Source organism: Colias philodice, chromosome 2 (assembly GCF_061535455.1).
Source record: "Colias philodice isolate Cphi_HAF_F1 chromosome 2, ilColPhil1 Martin Lab GWU primary, whole genome shotgun sequence".
In the NCBI taxonomy this organism is placed as follows: Eukaryota; Metazoa; Arthropoda; class Insecta; order Lepidoptera; family Pieridae; genus Colias; species Colias philodice.
The window spans coordinates 479132-507083 of NC_143087.1; the positions used below are offsets into that span (position 1 = coordinate 479132).

The window sequence follows — 27952 nt, forward strand, 5'->3', positions numbered from 1 at the left end:
GGCCTTTGGTAGCCATTGATTGACATGGCAGTTAAGAACATTATACTACGAAAAAATATATCTTTTTTTTCAGCACTATCGCCAAGTATAAAATTATAAATTTACTTTATTTAGACTAACTTTCTGCACTCAAAATTTAAAGTTTTAATCATCAAAATTCACCGAGTTTCATAATTACTTACCACTTTTTACCTCTTACGAATATTTACCATTTTCAGAAATCCTTCCTTATTTATTTATTTAACCATTTATTGTACCACACCATTTAACATTACAATGTACAGTATATATATTTGTATGGATGCGAGGTAAAGTATATAAGGTGACCTTATCGCTTAAAAGCGATTTCTTCCAGGCCTTCCTTAGTACTTGACTTCAATGTAAAAGGCAACATCGTCTACAATTAAAAGTTTCACACCATACTAGTTTTGCATGTCAGTAAGCTTTACTTTATATATATTTAGATTTTTACGACAATTACTTATTCAATGAATAGATTACCGATTTCTGAACAATATTGAATGTATACAGAACCCGATCTAGTACACAAAACCGGTTAAATAAACCGTGAACTACTAATAGTAAAGCTTTAGTTCACTTGCTTCGGAGACTAGTAATAACTAATATTGTGTATTTACTGTGTGTGGCTCGTTGGTTTAGTGGTTAGTATATTTGATACAACAAGGGTTGGAAGTTCGAGTCCTGGACGGGGCAAAAATAGTAATTGGAATTTAAAAATATGTGAGTACCACGAAGGTAGAGAAAAATATGTTAAAGTATTAGTTCTGTGATTGATTTTACGTATTAGTTTTTCATATAGATATAAAATAAAAAGAGAAATATTACTTTATTAAAATAAATGTAAAGTTTGTGGTAGAGTAGCATTATGGCATTGTGATTTATAATTACATAGCATGCTACACATATCTACTAGTAGGTCAGTAGATTTTAAAGAGTTTATTTCCTACTAGCTTTCCGCCCGCGGCTTCGCCCGCGTTTTCAGAGAAAAACCCGTTCCCGTAGGATTTCCGGGATAAAACCTATCCTAAGTCCTTTCTCGGGTATCAAAATATATCTATACCAAATTTCATGCAAATTGGTTCAGTAGTTCAGGCGTGATTGAGTAACAGACAGACAGACAGAGTTACTTTCGCATTTATAATATTAGTATGGATAATATTAAGTGAAAAGGATTATAATATTACTTAAAAAAATTGAGGCTGAATGTATTTTGCATACGCAAAGGAACTTTGAACTCTATAAAATTTAGTACAGACAGATTACAAAAAGAGCATATGCTACATCTTACTAACATGACAGTGACGCCACGGGATCCAGCTAGTTGCAATAATACTTAATTTGTGATTTATAATTAATAGTATTAGGTATCCTAAGACTCCGTAGCTCCGAATCGGCTTAGCCGGCCATTTCTCTCGCTATGTCTGGTCATTAAGCACTGAATTCCTACACGCCTAGGGTTTCCAATTATGAGGGATTTACAGGATGGTTTTTTTACAGGTTGAAAATGTCTAGGATCAATAAAAGGTGTTTTTAGAACTTATTTTCAGTTTATGATTAATTAATGTAATGGTTATTAAATATCGGTGGTAAATATTCCATGATTAATTCATTGCATTATTTAAGATGCTTCAGTGAGCCACAGATTCTAGTCATCTACAGTTTTACAAACAACCAAGAAACCTTTATTTAAAATTTCATACATTCTGCGAAATAATAGTTTCTTTTAATATCAGAATGGTTACAGTAGCTATCCCCTTTGAGTGGACGGCGCGGATGCACCGCATGCCGACCCCAAGTCACTCCCAATACTTCTTAACTATCAACTTTAATCAACATACATTATCCTTTGGTGAAGAACATTATAATTAAACTTATAAATTATAGGTAGAAGAAAATATGATACTTTCTTGTATTATAAAAATAAGTAGTACATGATAAACCACTACTTCATTTTGGACAAGACTTTTAAAATCGCATTTGTATCAAAATTGAAAGAAGATTTCTATTTTAACGCTTATCCTAATACATAGTTACTTATTTATTATTGGATTTTTCAAAGTGAAACTGGTGCGTTGAGAGTAAAATTTCAAAGTCGCGTCATGGCAATACCGCCACGCCATGGAGAGAGGCGAATGACGATCTTTGAATCTTGCCAAATAAGTTTCATTTCTGACACGTGTGCTCGGCATACACGCTCTTTCTTTCTATAGAGTATCATAAATGTCTTAAAATTTATCGAATAGATCTAAATATAATTTCTAGATAGAAATATTGAGAAGGATCAAATATGAAATGACAATACATATGTTTTACTGTATTATTTTTCACACTATGGCGGTTAAAAGTATCCGACATTTGACACCTTAAAGCACTTGTTAGGCTTTTGTTAGCAAGTATTGTCTTCAGTTGACTTATCATTTGGTCTTTGGCTACATAATGACCACATTCTTACTTAAATAGAAAGATAAACACAGGTGCCTTGTTATTTACCAGTTTTTAAGCATTTCAAACTGCACTTTAGGAAGTAAATGTTCGTTGGCATCAAAAGTAATGAGGATATTCTGTATACTACACTAAATTTATATTTTAGTATCTGAATATCGAGGGTAATGGAGTCGGTTACATTTTACACACAATCATTAAAAGATGAAGCGAAAAGAGTATTAAATAGAGAAATTTCTCTTTGAGAAATAGCCTAATTTTAAATTCAGGTCATAATTCAATTTTCAAAACACTTTCCTGTTTTAAACAACAATAAAACTACAATTTTCTGAATATTCTGTGCACTCACAAAAAGTTTCATATACATATTATTTCAATTCACAAAAACTTATGTATTTCAAATCCTGATTCCGACAGCGAAACACGAATAAATTCAGGTTTCCATTGTGAGTTTCAAATCGCGAAACGTAATATTTTAAATGAAGAGTGTGGCATTGTGTGGGAGGACTCATAAGAGGGAACAGAGTAAGGGTACTTTTCCATCAGAGATGTGCGAAAATGTATTTCATTGCTCAAAATTTTAGAAATATTAAACATACCTCCCACTGCACGCATTCCTTGCACAAACTTACTTGACTGTTCATCGCACACATTTCTCAATTTTTTGTATGGGCAAAAACCTAGAACCGTTGAGCCGTTTTCACCAGAGCTGAGCTGACCGAGACGATGAATGAAGCGATTTTATTGGTTCCCTCGCTACGCAATACGCATCCTCACACATCTCTGGTGGAAACGCAGCCTAAAGCTGTGACGTGCAGGAGTCCCAGTTTCATCCTTAATAACTACGAACGACACGTGGTTTTAAATGGGAAGCATTTTAATCTTTAGTTAATCTTTAATTTTTTTTTTCATAATCCTACGTTTTTCAGTGCTAATTTTAGCGGGTTCTCAATGGTAGATAGGTACATAGTTATTCCGAATATATTATTATCATAAAAGGAATTCGTTGAAGTAGCGGACACTAACTTTCATAAGTTAGGTTTATTGACCTTAGTCTAGTTAAGTTTTAGCCTATGTATAGATATACTTATTATCCGGATATTTAACAGAATATTTCAGTACGCGATATTAACATTGTAATCTTTGAATACCTATCCTTTAATATCCCTTGTTAATATGATAAATAATTGATAACCGATGTATGTAATAGAATGGAAAAGATCAAAGGATTGTACAAAGATTTTTCATTGCAATTTTCTTTGAGAAAGGGTAAATATTAGTATAAGATGTAAGACAATGTTATCAGTTACCAACATGCTACGTAAGTTTTTCTTTTCTTTCAGAAAAATATTTGAAGTTTAGGTATGAACAAGGTTTTAATTTTTACTTAACTGATAAAGTGAAACTTCTTGTTTTAATTTTAGTATTTATTTCATCCAACTCAACAATTTTATATTGAGGTAACGTAATTATTAAATAATCTTTATTTTTAATACTTCTAAAATATAAAAAAATAGTACTAGTAGTACCTAGTAGGTTTTATCAATTGATAAAGTACCAGCAAGCTTGATATCTAAATATTTTAAGCTTTGCGGCGGTTCATTTTGGACTCAACTGAAGTAGTATTCAGCGGTCACCCATCACTACTTTGACTGCGGTGAAGGTTGCTTAACCCTGAAAAAAAAATTAACAAATTAATTTTAAGCTTTGGGATGAGTATGATGAATGTCTAAGAATAAAGACTTTGATCACACGTGAAACCTATTTGGTCTATGTATGATTATACCCTTTATTCATTGTGACCAATTTCCAAATGGAGTATACAAAAGGAAATAGATTTTATAAAATAAAGTTATTTTATTTAACTGAAAAGGAATCTTTTATTTCATAATTAATAATATTATGTTCTCATGTTTTGTAAAAACGCTACGTTAATACCATTGATAAAAATGTTTAAATAAAAACTAAAAATACAGTTTCATATAATTATATTCACGTTATATCAACTTGTCGAAAATTAGTTCAAGAACAGAGCACAAAGCCTTGTAGAAATATAAAGGAATATTACAAGCTTTCAGCGTTTGTTTGTCTGTTTATCTCTAGCTATGTACACAGTACACTGCAGTGGAGTGCTTGATAACTTTAATACAGCGTTACATTGCTCGCTATCTAGGCGAGCGTGTTAGGATGTATCTTTTATTTCTGTTTAAAGAGGCAATGGATTGCGTTATAATTAAGTGGCGTTGTTAACCCGTTGTACAGTTAATTTTTCCATCTTTTTATTAAAGTATGAGTTACTTTATTCATTTAAAGATCCTATTTATTTACCTCCTGTCCTCAATTGTTTTATTTTTATGCTGCAAATAAACGAATTCATAAATCATTATAAATGCCGCTGTGAATTGTCATTAGACTTTAATACTTAAAACAAACTTTAGCAAAACAAATAAGTATCCATTTCATTATGGTGTCATTTTCCTCAAAGATAACCCTTAATTTTTAGCTCTACCTATGGGAATAAAATTCAAAATATTCCTTCACTTACAACTACCCTAAACACTACAGAATAGATTCCTTTTCCCAAGTATTTCATTTATATTTGTCTTCACCATCTTTTAAAGGCGGCTGGTTCTCAATGAACTACCGAGTACCAATGGTACTTGCCAGCAACCGTAAACTGTAAACCGGTTTTTGCCAAAACCAACGTAAATACTCCCAAAACATTTCAAAGAAACCTCACGGAGTCATATACAGACAAAACCGCAGTGCACTAGCAAAAATCGCGGCTTTACTCGCATTAAAAGACGTAAAATATTAACCGCGATGCCACAAACAGATGTTTCGCATTATTTCCAACTTCTCATTTGCAAATGTACATTTTATTTTCAATATTTTTTTGCGTCCGGAAACGAACGGAATTTATTATGGCGGGCTTGAATGATTCTTGCTAAAATTATCCCCGAGAATTGTACTCGTAATTGTTTTATTTTTGTATTGTTGTATACTTGAAAAGAACAGAATGTATTATTTTAAGTACCAATTGCCCGTATAGTACTAGTATTGGTTAATGTGTGACGATAAAACGGAATGGTTCTCGGTTCGATTCTTGTTGGAAACTAATAAGTAAGTTTGAATGGCATTTCAATAGTTTATTTTTTATTTAGTAAGACAAAATTAAGCTTGTAAACATTCAAGTTTATTTATGGGAAGTATTCTCTAATTCTTGAACCGATTTTAAAAAAATATTTCACTACTAGAAATCTATTAATCCTGTGTGACTTATAATATGTTGTTTTTAAGATTTAAGACCTGTAAAATCAGGAGGATCCAGGCCTCATCTTAGTATTTACTGATTTTCTAACAAATAGAATATCTGTATAGATGTCTTCAGTCTTCACCCACATTCCGACCTCGTACATACAGCTAATGTAATCATAAACGGTCCACGCTGCAGGCAACAAACAAACAGGATATATCCCATTTTAGGGTTACCACCTTTGAATAAAAATAATAATTATATCCAAAAAATGTCTAGGAAAATAATTTAAAACTATTTAAATTATGTATATTATATTGGATGTTTTTAATCTGTAATAACGTGATTTTGAACAGATACCTAATTCATCTTAGAAATTAGAAGATTGTACTTTTCATATCGGTCTAACTTTACATATCTTATTTAGTTAATCTATAGTTTAGTGTACAATAAAACGTTTCAGTGACAGCCCTATCCCTTCGCCGCAATTTATAACACACCTGGATAATAATTTGCATATATCATGTTTAGAACATCGGTTATTTGCTTAACGAATTAACCAATGGTTATAACTGTGTCAACACGATACGCTTTGCTTGAATTAAACGTTCAATTTGGCTTAAAGCGATTGAAAATTGCTATGTAAGTTTTCATGGAAACAAGCGCATTGCATTATTTATTTCACGGTACTGTATTTTTGCTTATAGGCCCTAAAATCTCATTTGTTGGACTCTGTATGAATATTATGTTCGTAAATTGAATAGATTTCCTTTTGGAGAATTTATTTAACACATAACAGGTAGAGATAACTCTATTTTTGAGGTTAAAATGGGAGATTTGTTTTTAAAATGTTAATTTACTTCCGCGAAAACCCAGGGCGGGCGGATGAGAATATTTTAAATTATAAGTACCTATTTCATATAGTCCCTGCAATATATTATTAAAATGTATTCCCAAGACATTCTTTTCTTCCGCGATCTAAACGTGTTCCTAAAATACATAAGCCTCACTAATTTAATGGAGTTTTCTTTAGTAATTTTTCACCAAAACAGCACGAGAGCAGAGGAGCGGCAAATTGGCCACCATTAGAACGCTTTGGGGTTTTGTTTTTTGCTTCCCGGTAATTAAATGACAATTACCAGAGAACCAGGTTTATTTTGGGATACTATGGTTTGTTTTTGGATCATTGAAGCGATAATTTAAAATATTAAATCGGATAAAGGCGCCATTTATGTCGTGTGTGAGAGTTATTTACGCTTTTGAATGTATGGGGTATTTTTCGGGTTTTTATTATAAACTAGCTTTCCGCCCGCGGCTACGCCCACTTTGTCTAAAACATAATAAATTATATACTAAAACCTTCCTCTTGAATCACTCTATCTATTATGAAAACCGCATCAAAATCCGTTGCGTAGTTTTAAAGATTTAAGCATACATAGGAACATAGGGACATAGGGACAGAGAAAGCGACTTTGTTTTATACTATGTATCTAGTGATAGTGAAGTGTAGGACGTATAAGCAGTTTTTAAAGCATTATATTATATTTATTTTATAAACAATTAACGTGTTCATTAATTAATTAAATCTTAATCTAAATTGTTACGAAGAATGTTAATTAATATTTTTCTTAAAGAAAATACGCAATAAGCTTCTTGAGAATGCTAATATAATTCAATCCCTCAAGAACTTAATTGTATTTGAATGAAATTTACATATTTTATAATCTAGACGAAACATAGATTTATTTTCTGCAATTTTAATCAGAATAAAACCTGGAATGAGAGTAGTGTTTTATAATTTCATCTTGTTTTCGTATAGGTACGTAATAATATTCTTAAAAATACAATCGAACATTTATTTATATACCTACCAAGATTTTGTTTAGAAGTGCCTTTGAATCGTCAAAACACAGAATAATTATTAAAATATATATATAACTAGCGGTCCGCCCCGTCTTCGCCCGTAGTACATATTTACGTTTTCCCTACATAAGAACCATCCTCGTACTTCAAGGAATATAATAAAAAAATAATTATCGAAATCGGTTCAGCCGTTCACACGTGATACCGTGACAACGCGAAACGGGTTTCATTTTTATTTATAGGTATAGATACATAATAATAAATCACATGGCAGAAAAGAGCCGGCAAGAAACTCTGTAGTTGCTCTTTTTAAAATCATTTCGATGTAAGATTTTACATATTTTAAAACACTTTTAAACACACAAAAAGAAATATTAAAGTAGGATATCATTTCTACTAATATATGCAACTTGTTTTCTGTCTCGTTGTTTATTCTTTCTGTTATTTGCGTGGAAATCGCCAGTTGTTAGTGACGTTAATAACATTATTTCAGCTCGAAGTAATAAAGTTTTCTGTTTGAAACCAATTTAAATTATATGTATGTGAAATTAGTTATTGGGTCAATGTATTAGTAGGGAGTTTGTTTGTACATTATAAGTACAAGGCAAGATATTTTCAGTAGAGCATTAGAATTATATTTTACTTAGTAGTATAAATTTAAAAGTAACTATTTATTGACTAGAAACAATTTTCGTTTTATATGTAGGTACACATTTGTCTATGGAATGGATTTCATGAGCATACCAAAGTACGTTTCAGAGCTAATAGTATGAATGTATTCTTTTTAATAAAAAATTGAGAACAAAAATATTATTGATCTATTTTCTAACGATTTATAAACCACTGTGTTAATATTTAAATTAGTATAAACTATTCTTGGAAATGAAACAAACTTTAAAATAACAAGGAAAACCATCAGCCAACTCAGGCCCTTAACAACATACCAAGAAGATAAATTATTTTAATTACTCACATGGAATCGTAACTTAGATTCTTACTCATGGGTCAAGCATGCAAATTCGGAAAACATAAAATAGAAACAGATTTATTACTTGTAATATATCTCAGTTTTTACCTTCGCTGAGTAATCTTCGCAGAAAGATTAGCCATTTTAAAATTTATGGCTTTAATTATTTATAGGGATATTCTGGTTTATTACTTAACTATTTTTTGTTGTGGTTAAATTCCTTATTTTCGTTAGACTTAGGAATTTATTTTGTGAAGCATCGTTAATTAAAATTAGCTTATTAGTTTATTTTTAATTCTTGTGCTTTTTTCTATTTTTACATTACAATTGAAAATTATTATATATAAGTGAAAAAGGTCTCTTATAATATGGTGTAAATTTAATAATAAGGTAATATGAATATTGGCACTATACCTCTACAAAACTTCCGGGAACACATTTTCATTACTTCTTTGAGCCTCCATACTGTATACAATATGAGTAAATATTGCATAACGTATGATATTATTTTAGTAAAAATCAATAGGATCTCTGCAATCAAATATCATCATCACTACATAGTATAAAACAAAGTCGCTTTCTCTGTCCCTATTGTCCCTATGTCCCTTTGTATGCAATCTTTTAAACTACGCAACGGATTTTGATGCGGTTTTTTTTAATAGATGGAGGAGGATGAATTAAGAGGAAGGTTTTAGTATATAATTTATTATGTTTTAGACAAAGCGGGCGAAGCCGCGGGCGGTAAGCTAGTATTTACTTTTAGTTATTTTATTTTAGTATTTACCAAAAAATATAACTACACTAGCTTTTCGCCCGCAGCTTCGTCCGCGTAGTCATATAAAAACTCGAATAGTTCCCGTTTCCTTGTGATTTTCAGGATAAATGTCCTCTATGTGTCTGCCAAATTTCATGAAAATCGGTTCAGCAGTTTTTGCGGGAAGAAGTAACAAACAAACATACAAACTTTCGCATTTATATTAGAAGGTTTTGCTTCTTTAAACACACAAACATTCAAATACTACATAGCCTATCTAGACTGTAATCTAGGTCTGAATTTGATTATGGTGTATGGTGCTTAATTAAGTCGGGAGTTATCGCACCGCTCCAAGGCAGTTACGTGTACCTACTTGATGGAATATCTTCGACTACCCACATAGTACTGTAGTTATATTTGCTTGATGAAGACCTCTATGGGATAGTTTATCTAAATATATGATTATGAAAAGTTAAAACAGTTAATTGATACATCAAACTGAGGCAAGTTTTGTAAAAAATGATAAAAATAGGTAGGTATTTGTACATATTGAGTAGATATTTTTATATGTTAAGAACGAGCAGTCCGCCCTGGCTTCGCCCGTGTTTACGTTTTCTCTCCCTAAGAACCATCCTCGTACTTCAAGGAATATTATAAAAAAAGAGTTATGTGCTTACCAACACATTTTGCGATCCATTTTTATTATATAGAGATTATTTATTTCAACTGAATTTGATGATGAAAAAACATTGCATAACACAAAGCTTAGCATTTAAGACTGTTTATTTACTTTTTCCTCTGTCTCTACTTGCTAACCTTAAACCTCAGGAATCATGATTATAACTCTTAATTCCTATTTTCTGTGTTATTTCTCATCTTTAAAGCACAGTAAAAAATAATTATTCTCATGTCATGATCACTGAAAAACCTCATCATTTTTCTTTTTTATAATACATTAACTAATATTATGAAAATGTTAACTACGAAGTTGCGGTAAATTGTAACTTTTAGTTCATGAGAATAATAAATGATTCTTTTCACGGAAAAGGCGATTTCAGTGTAAATAAATGTGTGTGCATTAAACTTTGTAATAAAACCCATCAAAAGTTGCAAAATAGTTTCAGCTCTGATGCGTACGTTATCTCTCTGAAGTGTTAAGTATGCATGTATGTACATTAAAATTGTGCTAAAACTTTGTTAATGTATGTTCGTTTTTTATTGTTGACTAGCCGTTATAATATAGAGTTTTCCAGATCAAAGCTTTGGAAGTATATGTTAATATGGTGATCTGCTTTTTAGTAAATTGCATCCAAATCGGTTCAGTGGTTTATACGATTCAATATAGAAAGGCTACATGTAAAAGTTAAATACGCACTTACTAATTGTTGTTTATTTCAGTACAGGACATATTTCAGGACTTTTTTTTATTACACAGCATGATCTGATCCCATACGAAGCTTTCGCTTGTGTTATGGAAACCAAACAAATTATTTATTATCTATAAAGACAAGGGTCATAATATTTTAATTTTTACGTGTTTGGCTGACTGGCTGCTTTAAACAACTTTAATATTGCAAATTTTAACTCATTAATTGCAGTTTATATTGTAGAGTTAACCATGCTGTAATTTGTAATTAAATCCCTTCGATTCGGTCACAGGTGTTCTGATGCAATATATTAGTGTCGACATGTTAGCCATTTACCAGTAGATATACCTATAATAAAACATAGATTGATTGCTAGATATCATGGAGTCATGGGGAAAATATTATTGCGAATACGTAGTAATTTATAATACAATGTAGAGTGAACAAGCGTACTGTAGAGTGACGCATCTTAGACCACATCTTAGCTTTACTTCAGGCGAGAATTTGGTCAAGCGCTTCCTTATCTACACTAAAAAAAAATACGTATGGCACGTCATGACTGCCGCGGTAAAGCTATTGCATAGCATCACATCGCTGTGCCGGTTGGAGTGGGGGGTGTTAGGTTTTTTCGTTACGGAATTTTTATTTTTGAAGTGAAACTTCTTTATCGGGGTTGGACTAAAATTTAGTGTAACATTTTTGCGTTACGCCGTACGCGTGACATTTTTGCGTTACGCCGTAGGCGTGACATTTTTGCGTTACGCCATACTCGTGACATTTTTAAGGTCATAAAGAAGTTTCACTTCTTACGTGTGTACTCTAGTACATACATACATTTTTTTTACATTCGGTCGCCGCGCTCAGTCTGAGATAAAAGCTATGCAATAGCTTAAAATGTTATTAGATATTTTTCGGTATTTAAATTTTATTAGTATGTAAAATACTATAGGTACCTATTCAAAATCACACATAATAACATTGTTTAGTTATTACTTATTTCGCACCTTAATTTAAATTTGACGTCATGATAAATAAGAGCCAAAACATAAATTTAAAAAAACCTTTTCATATACAAATTATTAGCCTTCATTGTAAACATCATTCACCGGCAAAGTTTTGGGATTAAAAGCATCAATCATATTTAGGAGCGTTTAATAACACAGTGTAATGTGTCGTTATTATAAAAAAAAATATATAAGTGTGATATGCATTACTAGACAACTGAACTAAAACTGATCGTTGTAAATATATTTTATATTCCCTAATTAAACTAGCTTCTTATCATTTAAATTTAAAACTAACTATATAGTAAGTATGTAAAGTCTACAGACTTAGGCTGGTTTCTGTATTGAAAATTGATTTGAATTTTGATTAAAGTTTATACAAGAAGGTTTACAAGAAAATATTTAAAAGTATGTTTGAGACGTTCTTAGCGTCAAATAATAATTAATTCAAAAACCGGCCATTCATCACAGGAGATTTTTCGTCCATAGACGCTGTAGTAAAATCTATTTTCAATAAAACCAGCATCTATTGTTGCTTCATTCAAGTCCAGGTGTAAAGGGAAGAATATTTGATGTCCGTTTGAAAGAGGATAGGGGACACGGCTACTCCCATTGACTCCCAAAGAGTGTGTAGCGGAGTGCCGTTCCGTGTAAACATAGTCCCGGCATTCCACGGATTAACTCTTTTTATCCACGCTATAGGCAGGGAGCTGGCGGCTGAAAAAGAGAGGTATCGGATTTTAATTAATAGGACCAATGTGAGGAGTTAGACCAGGGTAAAAATCATACACAATAAATGTTTCAAGCATTATGTTAAGATAAGATAATCTCGCAAGTATTTATTATTTTAATATTTATTTATTGTAATAAAATATTCGTATATTTAGCAATTTAATACTTAAACGAGTGTTGTTGTTTTCTGTTTCAGTTTTGCAACAACTACATGTATATTAAGGCGAATGTTACATTAAAAAGCCGGACTATCAATGAAGGTTAAGTATAAGCTGTATTTACAATAGCGAGGGAATATCGCAGCGAGCTCCTGCACTAATCGAGTCGCGAATAGGCTGTGATCGTGTCGGAGCGCTGCAGGCTTAGGATCCAGCCGGATATTGAGATACGGAAACAAAAAAATGTATTAATGGGAATGGCGATTCGCTCGCAGATAGCCGATTTTTATCTATTTTTTTTCGCAGCGATAGTTTGTTTAGGGGATATGTGAAAAGTTTTAGTTCGCCGTCAAATACTCGATGACTTTTGTTTTATTGAAAATAGCTACATGTATTTTTTTGGGAATTTGCACGGATAAAATTTTATATCAATCGGATATCGATGGACTAAATAAATAAAACGGATGAAATTGTTTTTTGCGTATGAATTAAAACTTAATTTATCTTTTTTATCTTATGTTTTTATAGTTTTTAATATAAAGTGGATGCATTTTATGAATTTGAAAGAACTATTTTCTGAAAATTCTTTCGTAGATAAGTCATGGAGTAAAATAACGATTGATATCTTTGAATCTTTCCAAAGAAGTTTCACTTCTGACACGTGTCTCAGTACCTAGACACGCTCTTTTAACCTAACTGACTGAAAATTATTTTATCAGTAAAAAGCTACAGGACATTATTTCAGCCATTTTTGTTTATATTGAAACTTAGTCACCCGGTTGAGCGGCTATTAAAAAAAAACGTCCCTCCCACCACACAAACATTCAAACAACCCACAAACTATGCCCAAGACGTAAACAGGCGTTTGATTAATAAGCGTCAAGTACGTCATAAGTTAAACAATTTGGGATTAAAATATATCGCATAGTTGTTCCCATCTGTGCCCTGACGAGGGTCCAAGATTTATTGAGCCTCTGGTCCAACGGAGGGATATTGTTTTGGCCCTGCCGTATTGCGATTTGCTCCTGTACCTGTAGTTATAAGCAATTTTTGTGTGAAGATATTTATTATTATATAAAAAACTGGACTAAAAAAAATAGAAATATGAGTTTTTATTCTAGAACGATGCGAATTCTGAAAAAATTCTTATATAATATGATAAAGTGAAACACATAATATTTCGTTATTTGCTACCTAAATCATCAATAATTACTAAAACATGTAAACAGAATATCTGACAAGATACTAATTTGATACTAAATAAAAATATAACAAATTGAAAATAACATCATTCTCTCCTCAGTAGTTACATTATAACGTTCAAAACGATAAAAACAACTTATCAATAACAATTATGCGTATAAACGCTTGCCGATTTATAAAAGTCGTCTTCCTTAATCAAACCTTAACGTTCATCTGTTCTATTAAAGTAAAAATAACCCTTAACCCACTTGCATTTAACTATAAAGCAAGGGTGTGTCCATCACTGTAAGCCACGCCTAAATAACAGTTCTCGACACCTTCAAATCATTACTTATTAACAACTTAAACAAAGCGTTCTACTTAAGTTATCACTTTTACAAAACACTACCTTGTTTGTCTCAAGTTATAATTACTTGGTGCTTAGTTTTCTGGAAATAATCTATTGAACGTAACTGACTTACACTCCGTTTAACATTGTTTTCTTTTTCTTGTCAATTCTTGTAAAAAATAAGAATAATTTTTATAGTTTATGCTTCGATTGGTATTTATAATTTGGAGATTTTTTCTAATAAACTATTCATAAACCTGTAACAGTAACTAAAGAACTTTAATAAATAAACAGGAATTCAAGGCTATTTCATTTCAAATTCATTGGAACTATGTAATTTAAACATGATTCTTTTACATAGTACATTTAGAATAAATAATCAATTCTTGACTGACTGAAGCTTTATATAAATAAAAATAATAAAAATAAAAATCATTTATTTAACCAGAATACATTACACATAAAGAGGACCCCAGTCTCCTAATATAGCTTTAGCTGTGTTTCAGGAGCCTGTGCCTTCCCGATACACTATTTATACAAAAGTTCAATTGCAATACAAAAATTTTTTAACAATGTAATTAATAATTATATTAACCAATTTGCAAATATATAATTTTTTTTTAATAATTAATACCTAATTACGGTCCTATGTTTAATTAACGATTAAGCTTAGCTAAGCTGTTTAAACTAAAACCTAAATACGGACTCTTATCTAACCAACAAAATTATAAATGGAAATTGGCAATCACGGATGAAAATTGGCTACAAAAAGTGCTCGATAGTAGAAGCCAATGTTAAAATTCTGTATTGTAACGGGCGGTATTAACGGCTCCAGTTGTGAGGTCGTTTCGACCCCATAAAGCCATTACTGTGGAATCCTCACGGGGTAAGCCTGACCTGAAAATATTAACCGGTGAAAATCACTATTTTGTGTGTATGTTTTACTTACTGTTTCGGAGCTTTCTAGATTATCGGATGTAGTGGTGTGTTTTTTTTAAGATTAGAATATTGAGCAATGTTTACTATTAATTTATTTAAAACAAACGATTATTTACATGTGTCGTTATCCTTTTTTTTTTTTTTTTTTTATGTCAAATCCAGCAAAAGAGCAGGCGACTCACCTTCTGCGAGGTTGTCGCCGCCCATGAGCGTTCGCAGTGTCAGGGACTCTACAAGCTTGCTGGTTTTTAAGAAAGGAATAGGCTTTCTTCTTGAAGGTGCTCATGTCATAGTAATTAGGAAACACTGAGGCTGGTAATTTATTCCACAACTGCGTAGTTCTTGGCAGGAAATGTCTACAGAAACGCACAGTAGACGAACGCCATGCATCCAGGTGGTGTGGATGGTATTTTAATTTGTGTCGTGCAGTGCGGTTGTGGAATTGCGCGGCGGGTATTAATTTAAATAGTTCATCAGAACACTCCCCATTGTAAATACGGTAAAATACGCACAGCGATGCAACGTCACGTCGCAGCGCGAGCGGATCCAGCCGATCGGTGAGCTCGGGTCGGTCGACGATTCGAGTGGCTCGACGTTGAAGGCGGTCAAAAGGAAGTAGCTGGTATTGGGGTGCTCCAGCCCAGAGGTGAGAACAGTACTCCATATGTGGCCTAACTTGGGCCTTGTAAAGTTGAAGGCGATGTGCTGGCGTGAAGTACTGTTTCGCTCTTGCGAGCACCCCTAGCTTCTTTGAGGCTAATTTAGCCTTATCTTCCAAATGACCCCTGAACTGAACGTCGCTCGCAATGTCAACCCCGAGGATTCCGATACTAGGCGTGGCCTTGAGGAGAGTGTTCTGGAATTTAGGCGTGATGACAAAAGGCTTCTTTTTAGCTGTAAAAGCGCAAACTTGTGTTTTGGAGGGGTTGAACTCAACTAAATTATTATGCCCCCATGTTGAGATTTCGTCGAGAGATTTCTCAATTTTGAACACAAGTTCTTTCCGGTGTTGGTCCACTTGCTCCTGAGAGATATTTGCAACGCCGGTATAAGCGGCATCGCCCGTGCTATCGTCCGCATAACAATGTATATCGCGTATTTGCAACATATCATTGATGTGCAAGAGGAATAGCGTCGGCGACAACACGCAGCCCTGTGGAACACCAGCATTCACAGGCATGGGTACTGAGCATGATCCGTCGACAACGACCTTGATGCTTCGCGCTGTGAGGAAACTGGCGATCCAGTTGCAAAGTCTCTCAGGAAGGCCGTACGAAGGCAACTTGGAGAGTAGCCCCTTGTGCCACACCCTGTCAAACGCTTTCGCTACATCTAAACTAACTGCCATGGCTTCCCCCTTACTCTCAATTGCTGACGCCCATCGATGTGTTAGGTAAACTAAAAGATCACCAGCTGAGCGGCTGTGACGAAATCCGTATTGATGGTCACTTAACAGCTGATGATCTTCTAGGTACCGCAACATCTGGCGGTTGATGATAGACTCCATCACTTTTGAGAATAAGGAGGTAACAGCAATCGGCCTGTAGTTCTTTGGGTCAGAGCGTAAGCCTTTCTTAGGTATTGGGTGTATTAAGGCAGTCTTCCAAGAGCCTGGGACTTTGCTTGAGGTATAAGAACACCGGAACAAGCGCGTTAAAACTGGAGCCAACTCAGGAGCACAAGTTTTAAGAACAACAGCAGGGATCCCATCGGGCCCATTCGATTTGTTTACGTCAAGGGAAGAAAGGGTTTTCCTATCATAACCAACTAATATTATAATTAATGCGAAAGTTTGTGAGGATGGATGTGTATGTGTGTGTTTGTTACTCTTTCACGCAAATACTACTGAACCGATTACAATGAAATTTAGCAAAAATATACAGGGAAACTTGGATTAACACATATTATAGTTTTATACTTACCGAAAATTCTAATAAAATAAAACGCTTGATCGACAGACAAGAACTAAAACTATATTTTAAAAACCGAACATATCTAAACCTAACACACATCTTGCTACATGTCGCTACTAAATAGTTCGTATATGAGTGATATTGTCGATATAAAATAACACCCCTACTTATCACAATATTCACTAAACAATCATATACAAAATTATTCTATACAAACTATGCCAAGAAGCAACATAAATTTATAATGTTTTGCTGAACATAAACTTTTAGTAAGAATATCAGCTGGCATATCAGCTGTTGGCAAATACAGCACCTTAACAATTTTATCTCTTACTAGATCACAACAAAAATGATATTTAATATCGATATGCTTTGTACGTTTATGAAATGCTGGATTTGCACACAGCTTCTGCGCACCTTGGTTATCATTAAATATGCAAATAGTGTACATCTTATTGGTTATTTCATATTGTAATTCCTTAAGATATAATGCTTCTCTACATGCTTCAGATAAACCAATATACTCTGATTCAGTGCTAGAGAGGGCTACACATTTCTGTTTTCTACACTCCCATGATATTACACCATCAGATAACAAAAAACACATTCCAGTATATGATCTCCTATCTTCAGAGTTAGAAGCCCAATCAGCATCTACATAGCCTGTTATTTCTGAATTACCTTCTTTACAATATTTTATTCCATAACATTTAGTTCGTTTTAAATACCTTAATACTCTTTTTGCATATTCCCAATGCTCTTTTGTGTGACAATTATTAAACTGACTTAAAAAACTTATAGAGTAACTAATATCTGGCCTAGTTAAGACTGACAAGTACATCAAACTACCAATTAGTTGTTGATAGGGCACATGACTATTTGCCCCTACTGGACCTTTATTTACATTTAATTTGACCTCCATCGGAGTATCAACAGTCTTACAATCACTTAAATTAAATCTGCTTAAAAGTTGATCAATATAAGCTTCCTGACTCAAAGTTACATATCCTTTATCTTTATTGAAGGTTACATTCATTACAAGACATAATTTAGCTTCACCTAAGTCCTTAATGCTGAAATTATTAGATAAAATCTGTTTCAAGTTATTAGTTTCAATTATATCATTGGAAAATATAAAGAAATCGTCGACATAGACTGTCACAATGGTCTTACAATTATTAATATTCTTTGTATACATACATGGTTCTATTTTTGACCTTTTGTAACCATTACTGATCAAACAATTATCAACCTTTTTATTCCAAGCTCTAGAGGCTTGCTTAAGTCCATAAATGGCCTTTTTAAGTTACAATACTTTATGATCTGAACTACTACTATTATAACAATCTGGCATTTTCATGTAAATGGTTTCCTCTAAATCACCATTCAAGAAAGCAGTCTTGACATCTAAATGGTGAACATCCATACCTAACTTTACAGACAATGCAAATAATAGTCGAAGGGTTGTATGTCTCACTACAGGCGAAAATGTTTCTGTGTAATCTACACCATATTTTTGGGTGAAGCCCTTTGCGACCAAACGAGCACGATAACGCACATTGTTTTCACTATCGTACTTTTTTCTTCCACAGCTCATGTGTCGTTTGTACACTTTTTATATGCACATAAAGCGACGAATCTATTGTCATGATCAGCTTAGCTCTGGTTTTCGCGTCACCTGCTGCTCCTATTTCTGCTGGTACAGTCTCCGACTTGATGCAATCAGACAATCCCTCCAGCACCAGAAAATTCTCAGCCGCAAAAGCCCATTCGCTGTAGTTTTCACGTCCTTTCAATTTAGGCACACTAACAAGATAATTCGTCGTCATTTTCAACTAAAAAATCTGGGCTCATAACCTCTAATAAAATAAAACGCTTGATCGACAGACAAGAACTAAAACTATATTTTAAAAACCGAACATATCTAAACCTAACACACATCTTGCTACATGTCGCTACTAAATAGTTCGTATATGAGTGATATTGTCGATATAAAATAACAAAAATCCCACGTAACAGGAACTATGCGGGTTTTTCTTTGAAACCGAGGGTGAAGCCGCGGGCGGAAAGCTAGTTATACATTATATGTAAAAAAGGTACATAATTATAAGGCATTGTTTATAAAATGAACTTAGATAACAATAATAAGTAATGAGTATTGTAATTAAATAAAATTTACATAATAATGTACGGAGCATCCGAATAAACCAGTTTTCAAATACATAAAAGCGATAAACGGCAAATATAATAGGAATCCCAAAGCGAAAAGCTTAGTTCGAAGATAAATGGCTACAGAGTAGACTCCAGAAAATATATCACAATTGGATGGACTTTACGATTAAGATAATTAATGTTAATAAAATGGAGGAAATGTGAACGATAGAACAGAAGAAGGAATTTTACACGTATATGTATTGAAACTTTTTAAAACACTAAGATATTAAACACAAATGTTTGTAAAACTATATGTATATCTGGATGTACACTGGTTACTCTCGCACGCTATAACCATTTTGATAATATTTAACAGTAATGTAGAGCCTTTGTAGAGCTTATTTTAAATACTTGTTTTTATCCGCAAGTAATTTTACATTTTGTTTGTTTCATTTCATCCAGTCTAATACATTAAAACCTTCATAACAAATTTCGTTTAAAAATCTATAAAACTTTAAAAGCAGTTAAAATATTGGGAGTGTCGTAATCGTAAATAATTATTTTTTATTTGTAGAAGAGTTTGGAATATAAGGGTGTGAGTTTGGAGTAAGTCAGAGGGGGATTCTGTATGTTCATGAGACTAACTTTGTAAAATATAACAACAGAAATAAATAACATATAAAAAGACGTGTGGCACTCCGGGACTGCCGCGGTAAAGCTATTGCATAGCATACCTTCAAGCCACACCTCCGAGCCCGTCGGAATGGGGAGCGTGAGGTTTTTCGTTACGAAATTTCTCGATTCGGTCCCCGCGCTCAAGGCCCCCGATAGAAGATATGCAATAGCTTAAAAACAATCACCCCACAAAATTCACACAAAAATATTGCTTAAAATAAACACGTAATTTTTTATCAATATAATTACAGTTGTATGTAAATAATAAAATATTACCTTTAATGCATCTGTATGTACGTAAGTACGTAATTATTGGCAATCAATAATTGCATAGCTGACATGCATTGAGAACAATTACAAGTAATCATTTCATTACGAGCTAATTTCGAAAGACCGATATCGGTCATTATTCGGAAGTAATACGACCTTGTGCTGATATGCAGTATATCTATCAGATCATTATTGATTGATTGAATGTACTAAGGATAATATCTGAAGTCTGTGGCTTTGCATATTTTAAATGATATATCTTTTAGTAGCTGTTATTTTTTTACATGCTACTCTATTAAATTGGCTACCACAAATGGTGCCATTTCGAGGCTTGAGTGGGACAAACAGCATGTAGAAATGTAAAAACATATTTTTTTATATTTTATGATATTTTTTTCTACTTACCCAAAATATTATTTTAAATGCATTTATTCAAACCTTTTTATTGACTTACCAATAAGATTTCATGTATTTGTCTGTAATAACCTCATAAACTATAGAACCGATTTCCAAATATAAATGTATATCTTCGTCGTGTCAGCCGTGGGATGTCCACTGCTGGACAAAGGCCTCCCTCAGGGTTTTCCACCACGCCCGGTCACCGGCGGCCTGCATCCAGCGGCTCCCTGCCACTCGGACCAGGTCGTCTGTCCGTCTTGTGGGTGGTCGTCACGTCACGTCGTGGCCACGCTTCGTCGCCCAGTACGTGGTCTACATTCGAGAACCTTTCTGCCCCAACGGCCATCGGTTCTGCGGGCTATGTGCCCAGCCAATGTATATCTTGAATCAAGTAAAATCATACCGGGTCAACTCGGACCGAGAATAATAATCATAAATCATTTGTTCACAAATTATACAGTATTATAAAAAGCGATAAATGTAGATCTGTTATCAAAAGTTTAATAAATAAAGGTGACCCAGTGAACGAGATTCAAAGGGCAGGCAGACTTGCGAGATTTGATTAACTTTTTAAATACCATTTATTGCTAAACGGTTGTTAAGATTACGTGTAGCGATCGATCTTGGCTGTCACATTTAATTAGGAATTGTATACGCGAGCGATTAATTTTCTAAATTAAATTTTCTCTTTTAGAATTGTGAAGATTTCTGTCATTGTCTGCATATTCTTATTGTAGTAAAGGTTAGATATAGTTTTAAAATTGAAGCTAATTTTAAGAAACACTTATTTTTTTTCGATATAATACATATAATATACAAACTTTATGTCTACAAATCTAAAACTGTGATATCATTACCAATCATGCCTATGGTTACCCTATATTGTTTATATTATGTATTTTTAAAACCCTCGATACCTGACCTGTGTGGCCTTGGATCGTCAAACTATTTTCATTCGAAATTTCATACAATATGGTGATACGGTTTGGACGTAAATTTGTAACAAACAGACTTTGAATTTATAATATTTGTAGGTATAGAAAATTACATATTTTTGATGTAAATATTCTTGTATCGCCACCCTTAGCTATTGAATGAAATATTCTGAATGACATTCAAATTGCGTCACCTCCGTCACATTACAACATTACTTTGTCCATTACTTCAAGTAATTGACCTCCCACGTATTTAACTTGTCAATTATAAACTTATTAAAAGCAAGATTGCAAAAAAGGACTTGCAATTGTTCAATAATTATAATCGTTTTGTCTGTATTTTGATATAAATTCATTTTTTAAGTAAATGTATCGATATAAAAGTGTACCCATGTTTTGTTAAATTAATTTTTATAATTAACTTTATTTTACAGTAATTGTAGGTTTTGATTTAAGAAATTTAATCATTTATACACATAAGGGATTCAGATTAAAACCAAAAAACGTTGTCGTTCATGATTCATGATGTTTCGTAGCGAATAGCATACATCATTTTCCATCAAATTTTTGTCTCTACTTCAACACAACAACTTGCTAAATAAACAATACATTAATGACATAAATAAAGATACACACTAACTAATTATTCCCAAACTCGCACGTAAAACCCAAGTTCCAACACAAGACGTTAGCTATTGCTATTTGTAGCACAATTGAAGCCAAATCCTGCCATTAAATTGGAGTAATAAATCATAAGTCGGCAGTGGTAGGTGGTAACTCTGGTCCGAACAATAGAAACTTTGCGGGGAGACTAATAAGCGACTCCGAATTAACTGGAGTTGGCAATAATTTGCGGTGCCGAAGTGAGCTAGCGGGTGTGCTAAGGCGAAGTATGTGTGTGCGATTTTAGGCGGTGCATACACGAGTCGCAAAATGCAAAAAAAAATGTGTTTTGTAAATTTTGTATTTTGAAAGTTGAATGTTTTATCATTATGGCAAAAGAGATGATGCAGTTGTTAATCTATATTTAATAAAATGTATGTAGACTTACATAGTACCATAGCATTGGAGAGGCTCTCAGTTGCTATAGCCACACACAGATTTGTAAATAGTTAATTTGTCAAAGGATATAATTCTTCTTAATTCACTTAATAATTATTACCTTAAAATATGCAAGTAGACCCAGCTGACATACATTGTATTTTGCTCTACCATAACACAATTAAAATTAAGATTTCAATAATATTAAGTCTTGCAAAAGCCTAACCGCTTTAAAATCTCGATTATTCCTTCAAAATCGAATAGCAATACTCGATTTCCTAATGTAAAAACTCGATTATGATTCAATCGTTCGCTAATCTCCATTCGAATACAAGCGAATATTCTGAAGTGGTGAATGAGATTAAAAACCAATTAATGGGAAGAAGCCCTATAGCGAGTGACGCCGGGTGTGCACAGATGTCCTGTTGTAACTGTTATTTAATTTGTTAATACTTGAACATTTTGCATTTTGATGCCTGTTGGTGTATGGTTCGTTGAGTTAGAAGGATTATAACTGAGTTGTTTCCATGTAGTTTTGGTAGAGAGATAACATACAAGGTGACGGATTTGTCAGTATATCAAGATTTAGAAATTGTGGTTAGATGATCAGATAAAAATAAGAAAGTAATGTAGAGTTTCTCGTATTTAATTCTTATATCTCAGTTGACACAGTTAACTGTTTAGTTTTTATGTGATTTGAACAAACTTAGGAGATATTTTTAAATTAAATAATGTAGGACATTTAAAAAAAAATGTTTAAAAGTGAAGTCTTTTCACCTCAAAAATATGATGAAAGGCAATGTCTAATCTATTGAGATAAGACCTGAGTTTGTTTGACGTAAAAAATATCTGCCTGAGTTCCTCCATACAGATTATATAAAACATACCTATTATTTCAAGCCTTGTTCATTTCAACCACAACTACAGACATCTTTTATCATTATGAGTAACAGTTTCAAGGTTGTCACAAACGCACGGCTGTAAGTGGCATGTGTCTCCGGGGAAAAGTATAGTTGAGTGGGCTTTAGACAATAACAGTTACTCAAATGATACCGGGATTTTTTTTATTGTATTTATAGTAGTGCTTTGAATGTCTTATTTTATTTATGCAATTTGTATAGAGCAGTATTGTTTATGAGTTTGAATTTGGCTATGTATACCTACTAGCTCCGGGAAACCGTGGAAAAAAGGAAATGTTTCCATAGAATATGTGTTATCAATATTACTATCAAGTATCATTAAAATCCATTCAGTGTTTTTCGCGTTACTTTATTACAATATTACTAGAATTCCGTTCGCGGCTTCGCCCGCTTTGTCAAAAACCTAATAAATTATATACTTAAAGTTTCCTCTTACTTGAATCACTCTATATATTAATTAAAAACGTTATAAAAAAGCACTTTAATCATCTTCATTTCATGCAATTTACCTTCCAGTGTCACTTAGCTTAGTGTAAACTATCCACGAAGACCATCAAGAACTTCAAGCCATCCCAGGACAATACCAACTGTTTACTGTCAAAGATATTCATAGTATTCGACAGTCTATATTTTGACTAAGTTCGAAACCAATAAAGGCTTGGTATTGATAAACTTGAAGTATCGCAAACCGGTGACAGATAGTTGGTTCACACGTTAAAGTTTGGGTTAACCTGGTTGTATTAGACCACACTAGATAATACGCTTGATGGAGGTATTTTCATGGTACAATAACTTCAAAATTAACATTTAAGGATCCAAGGTGTACCTATATTTTCAATGTAACTGAAGAAATCTAAAAAAACTGAGAGGTATGATATATTTACTAAACTTTTGATAGAACCTGTTTAATTGCATGATATTGTGACAAGAAGCTTAATAGATATAACTAGGTACGTTTAATTATAATATATTAAAAATTATTATCTACTTTATTAATCGTCCGCGATCTTTCAAATTCCGATGGAGACAGACACAACCTTAAATATTTTAGAATTTTATACAACTATGTATTTAAGGAATAAAACTTTGTCTTACCATGATTGCCTGAAAGAAATTAGATACTGAAAAGGAACAAACTTTTCATTGTACAATATTATTGCATATTATCCATGCGAGTAGGATCGTTTACACTCTATTTATTGAAGTGAAACTTCTTTATCGGGGTTGGAAAAAATTTAGTGTAACATTTTTTCGTTACGCGTGACATTTTTCCGTTACGCGCCATCTTTTTCTTATCCCTACCACGCGTGATTCGACGTATTTCTGTAAATTTACATATAGTAAATTATTTTTTTAAAAATAAGGTCATAAAGAAGTTTCACTTCTTACGTGTGTGCACACGCACACATTTTTATTTAAATCTTTATGCACAATGCGCAAAACTTGACACAAAACAAACGTAAACAAATCAGCATTAATTGAAAATCGGCCCCCCATAGAGTGAAAACACCTTGTTCTAAGCAAATTATCGTTCACGAATCGGAAAGTGGAACTTTGCGTAACCTTGTTACACTTCAAGTTGAGACAAATTAATAGCAAAACAATAAGGAAGTTGGGGTTCGTCGGATATTGTAGTTTCGTAGTTAACTCGTATTAACATAGTGCTAGTGATCAGTATCTTGAGTGAAAAGAGATACATAGTCTGAGATACATTATAGATACATAATCCCCATGGTCTTTGGTGAAGTTGTGATGTTTTACTTTAATATAAAGTATCAATTAGTGTTATTATTAACAGTATGCATAAACTAACTTAAACTTAATGTTTGAATATTGAGAAAAGAGGAATATAATAGCACTTTTGATGGATATGATTTTTTTTAAAGTATTTTCGGGTGCATGTGTGTTATATTTATTTTTAAAATTATCGTGCAACAGCGAAGGGTTATTACATTTTCTAAGTAATATAACTAAGCACATATATAGTAATTGTACACTATTAAATACTTAATATTATTTTGTTTTCCGTAAATGCCCAAACTGCGCGGATATAGCCAGTACCTATAACGTAAATTCAAGAAAAATCATCCTCGGTCCTCACTGGCCTAAATTCACGTCGTGTTATATATACCTTTAGCTGAATTTAATTTCAACGCCAAAATGTTAGTTTAATGCAGGTGAAAATAAATTTTTAATAATTTAAATGAACCGAATATTCGAAGCTAATTGCCGCTATTCGAGCTCGCTCAAATGCTAATAATTTAAACGGTAAATTAATTTCACTGTGACGTACTTTAATTACCTATATTAAGGAATAAATAATGTATGAACGTTCTGGCGTTGGATTAATAAGCGAAAATATTACCACGTTTACAGAAACGGGTATTGTTATTTGTCTTTGATAATAATGCTTGCTAATGTTGCCTGGTTGCGCTTGTTATTCTATAATATTGAATTTTGTTTATGTAATTTTATAACACAACAGAATCGTAGTACTTATTCCATTGGATGTAATTTTTTTTAAATATGTTTTAATAGGCTTTATATTATATTAGCCTTATATTATAATAAACAAGTGGTACATATTGTTTATTTGTTGTTGTATAAAAAACGCATGTTTCCCGAAAAAAGCTGTGTAAGAACAAAGTAATACATGAGTGTCTTGTCTGTCATTGTGTCTATTTTTTTCATATTGTATCCTTTAAAAAATAATTTAGGTAATTCAAACTGAAAAATTACTATCAAACGACTAATTAATTTTGAAAATTGTAAAGTATTAATAGAGCCATATTTAAATGAATATTTAATATGAACATAATTACCTTACATTGAATTATAAACACACGGTAAATAAATTGATTAACGATGTAATAAAAAGGCGCATGTAAAGCAGTTTATTCATTTTAATGGTCTGTACTTCGTTAATTTTGTTAATTAATATTTAATCAAGTTTGTAAATAATTTAATTTCTGCGATGTATATTTCGTGCTCAATTGTTTTTCTTATTGCTTCACATTCTTGTATCGATGCGGGTAAGTATATATTGTTCAAGGGAATTAATTTTTCTGTGTATTTCAAATATCGGAAAGTGACTAATAAAAAAATAAAACAAAATCATCATCTAAACTACCTATTAATGTCAAAGCCCCATAATTCCCATTCCCGTGCTATTTCCGGGATAAAACCTATCCTATGTGTTACTCTCTATATGTGTGCTAAATTTCATTGTAATTGTGAAAGAGTAAAAAACATACACACCTACACATACACATACATCCAACTTTCGCATTTGTAATATTTTTTTCTGTGACACAATGACAAAAACGCGATCCATCGATTAATTCCACAAACCTGGCACAGAACAGAAGCCATCACCACAACGCATCTCAAGCCAATAACTCCATCAGTTGTTTTCAAAACGTCCATATATTTTCTAATCCTACTACAGAACAAAGCATTTTATCGGAGCCTAGTTCTGCAATATTGTAACTTATGGCTTTCAAAGCTACAATGTGGACGTTAAAGGCATATAAATTTGAACGTCGGCTCATGCATGACTCTGGTTTTAATGCCCATAATAACCAGGAAACATTTGCAACTATGTTTGCTTGCTTTCTTGTTAAGCGACTCGCGCTTGGCTGTCGGGAAGTAACGTTATGTTATGTTCTATAAATTTGTGTTATATAAGTTAGCTATTGAGGAAAGGGTAATGTAGAAGACGTAATGCAATTCGTGGTTCAATTGGATATATCTGAAGTCTGATGCTAAATGCTGTAGCAACGAATTGAACTGCTAAAATTAAATATCGAATTGTTCATTGTTTATAATTAGAATTACAACTCTAAATGCATTGTATTAACTTAATAAGAAACATTACCTTTACTAAATATCATGGATTCGCTTTATATAAAAATAAAATAAAGCTACTCCTTAAATATACAGGTATTTTTTTTATATCGCATCGGTCGATTAGTTTATGAGTGTAATCGTATCAAAAACTAAATTTTCCCTCGTTATAAATATTTGTTTCATTGCATTCATACATTGCATACCTACTGGGATTTACACAATACAGTTGCATTGTAAAGTAATTTCTAATAATATTACAATTGATCATAAATCTTAAAACGTTTGAGTTGAACTCTATCTATTTTGTCCACAGCACCACCAGCAGCATGCTTCGCGAAATTCAGATGGGAAGATTGTGGCAGAGCACCCGTCCCCGTCATGTATTACTGGAGACCAGGCTCCAGGTGCGAAGTCGGGCTCTGGAGAGGCTGTCTCCCCAACCTGAACATGTTTGACAACGAGTACGAATGCGTCGCCACCTGCATCTACACCTCAAGAGCTGCAGCAGCTGATTACCACTTGATAAATGCAGAAGAAGAACATACATTTGATATAGAAGTAGAAGTAACTACTAATGCTGCAAATGTCACAGCAGTTACTGAGATGGTTAATGCGACTGTAGCTGATAAAGATCAACCAACTACGGTGGTTGATAGTAGTGCTGGTAATGGTACAGCTGCTGCAGAAGTTACTACAGCAGCACCTACAAAATAAAATAATAAAACGAGTAAAGGATTGATTGTTTTATTTGTATCTCTAGTT

The 27952-nt window shown here is 32.9% G+C and overlaps 1 protein-coding gene across 1 annotated transcript; it reads left to right on the forward strand.

Annotated features, from left to right (window-relative positions):
• Positions 1-628: 628 nt before the first annotated feature.
• LOC149490125 (uncharacterized) lies at positions 629-27904 on the forward strand. Its single transcript, XM_089709684.1, has 2 exons — positions 629-741; positions 27504-27904. The coding sequence occupies exon 2, from the start codon at positions 27569-27571 to the stop codon at positions 27902-27904; it is 336 nt and encodes a 111-aa protein (XP_089565810.1). The 5' UTR covers positions 629-741; positions 27504-27568.
• The last annotated feature ends 48 nt before the right edge of the window (positions 27905-27952 follow it).

Coding starts and splice junctions, on each gene's coding strand:
- LOC149490125 (XM_089709684.1), top strand. CDS start 27,569: ATGTATTACTGGAGACCAGGCTCCAGGTGCGAAGTCGGGCTCTGGAGA.